General features: G+C 38.6%; 1 protein-coding gene across 1 annotated transcript in view; it reads left to right on the top strand.

The window, feature by feature from the left end:
- The window catches only part of USP45 (ubiquitin specific peptidase 45), a 75,666-nt gene that overhangs the window by 53,363 nt on the left and 20,797 nt on the right, over positions 1–1,506 (top strand). Inside the window, exon 10 of the mRNA XM_023518227.1 lies at positions 743–834. Coding sequence (XP_023373995.1) covers positions 743–834 — 92 coding nt within the window. The remainder of the gene's footprint in view (positions 1–742; positions 835–1,506) is intronic.

Genomic DNA, 1,506 nt, shown 5'->3' on the forward strand with positions numbered 1-1,506 from the left:
TTTTTTTTTTGAGCCCCCAGATTTTTTTTTAAAGCAAATCATAGGCATAGTTTCACAAGTATTTCCTAAGCAGAATAGTTTTTGTTTACATCCTCAGGTAGCTGACCACCTCTCTACATTGACTATCTACTTAAGTTGACCTAATTTCATAGACTGGACATGTACCACATGTACACATCAGTACAGCAGGCCTAGTTTCTTATGTTGCCCACCTTCACATGCTGACCAATTTGTTACAGTCCCTTGGGTGCTTAACTTAGAGGTTCTACTATACATGTATAATCAACTGAGTTCTTAATTGCCTATGTTAATTCCTTAAAACGTGCTTGTTTACTTGTCTTTTATGACTCATTCTCATAGCTGTGGTCCTGGCATCGTGGTCCTGCAAGCATAATCTCCTTTGCCAATCTCCTACCTCTAAGTTAGATACAAGGCTTTATTCCTAAAGGTTTAATGGGAGCAGTTGAGGTGTGGTATGAATAGTGGTTATTGGTCTGTTTATTTTTGCCTCTTAAGTTTAAGAACAGTTTCTTTCTTACAGACTACAGTAGTTGGTAATCATATTTCCACTACAAAATTGTAAATGAGAAAGATATAACACCATACATATAGTAAGCTGTATTATTAAACGTGGTACAGGATATCTACTTTATGAAAATTACTTTTGCAGAAACAGAAAGTAGCATGTTACACTATTGGATGGTTGACATGTCGTTTGCATTAAAAAGTATGATTTTTACAGCATATGGAAAAGAAGGCATGAAAATGAACTTCATAGATCGGATCTTTATTGGCGAATTAACTAGCACAGTCATGTGTGAAGAATGTGCAAATGTAGGTATTTTGGAATTCACTTCATGGAATAGATTAGAATCACATTTTGTATTTCCCTTCACATATAATCGTTGGCAGTCATTTTTTAAATTTGTGACAGATAACTAGTGTTTTTAAAAGACTTTCAAAAATTATTATACCTTAGGTTCCTAGAATGTAAACATGATTTTTAATTTAAGTGTGTTAATGTATGTGTTTGGAGTTTTTGGCCAGGATTGGGTTTGAACCCACCACCTCTGGTATATGGGGCCAGGGCCCTACCCCTTTGAGCCACAGGCGCCGCCCTATGTATGTTTTTATTTTTCCTCATGACGCACCTGTGAGGAAATGTTAAAAATGTATTAGTTACCTGTTAGGATTGAAGTGAGAGAAGAACTTTAAGGGCTGGTCACAGGGGCTGACACCTGTAATCCTAGCACTCTGGAAAGCCAAGGTGGGTGGATCGCCTGAGCTCACAAGTTCAAGACCAGCCCTAGTGAGACCCAGACCCCTTCTCTAAAAAATAGCCCAGCATTGTGACAAGCACCTGTAGTCCCAGCTACTTGGGAGGCTGAGGCAAGTTAATTGCTTGAGCCCAAGAGTTTGAGGTTGCTGTGAGCTACGATATGCAGCACCATGCCAGGGCACTTTTGTCTCAAGGGTGACAAAGTGAAACTGTCTCCAAAAAAAAAA

Source organism: Otolemur garnettii, unplaced genomic scaffold (assembly GCF_000181295.1).
Source record: "Otolemur garnettii isolate 467f Iridium unplaced genomic scaffold, OtoGar3 scaffold00132, whole genome shotgun sequence".
NCBI classification, from domain to species: Eukaryota; Metazoa; Chordata; class Mammalia; order Primates; family Galagidae; genus Otolemur; species Otolemur garnettii.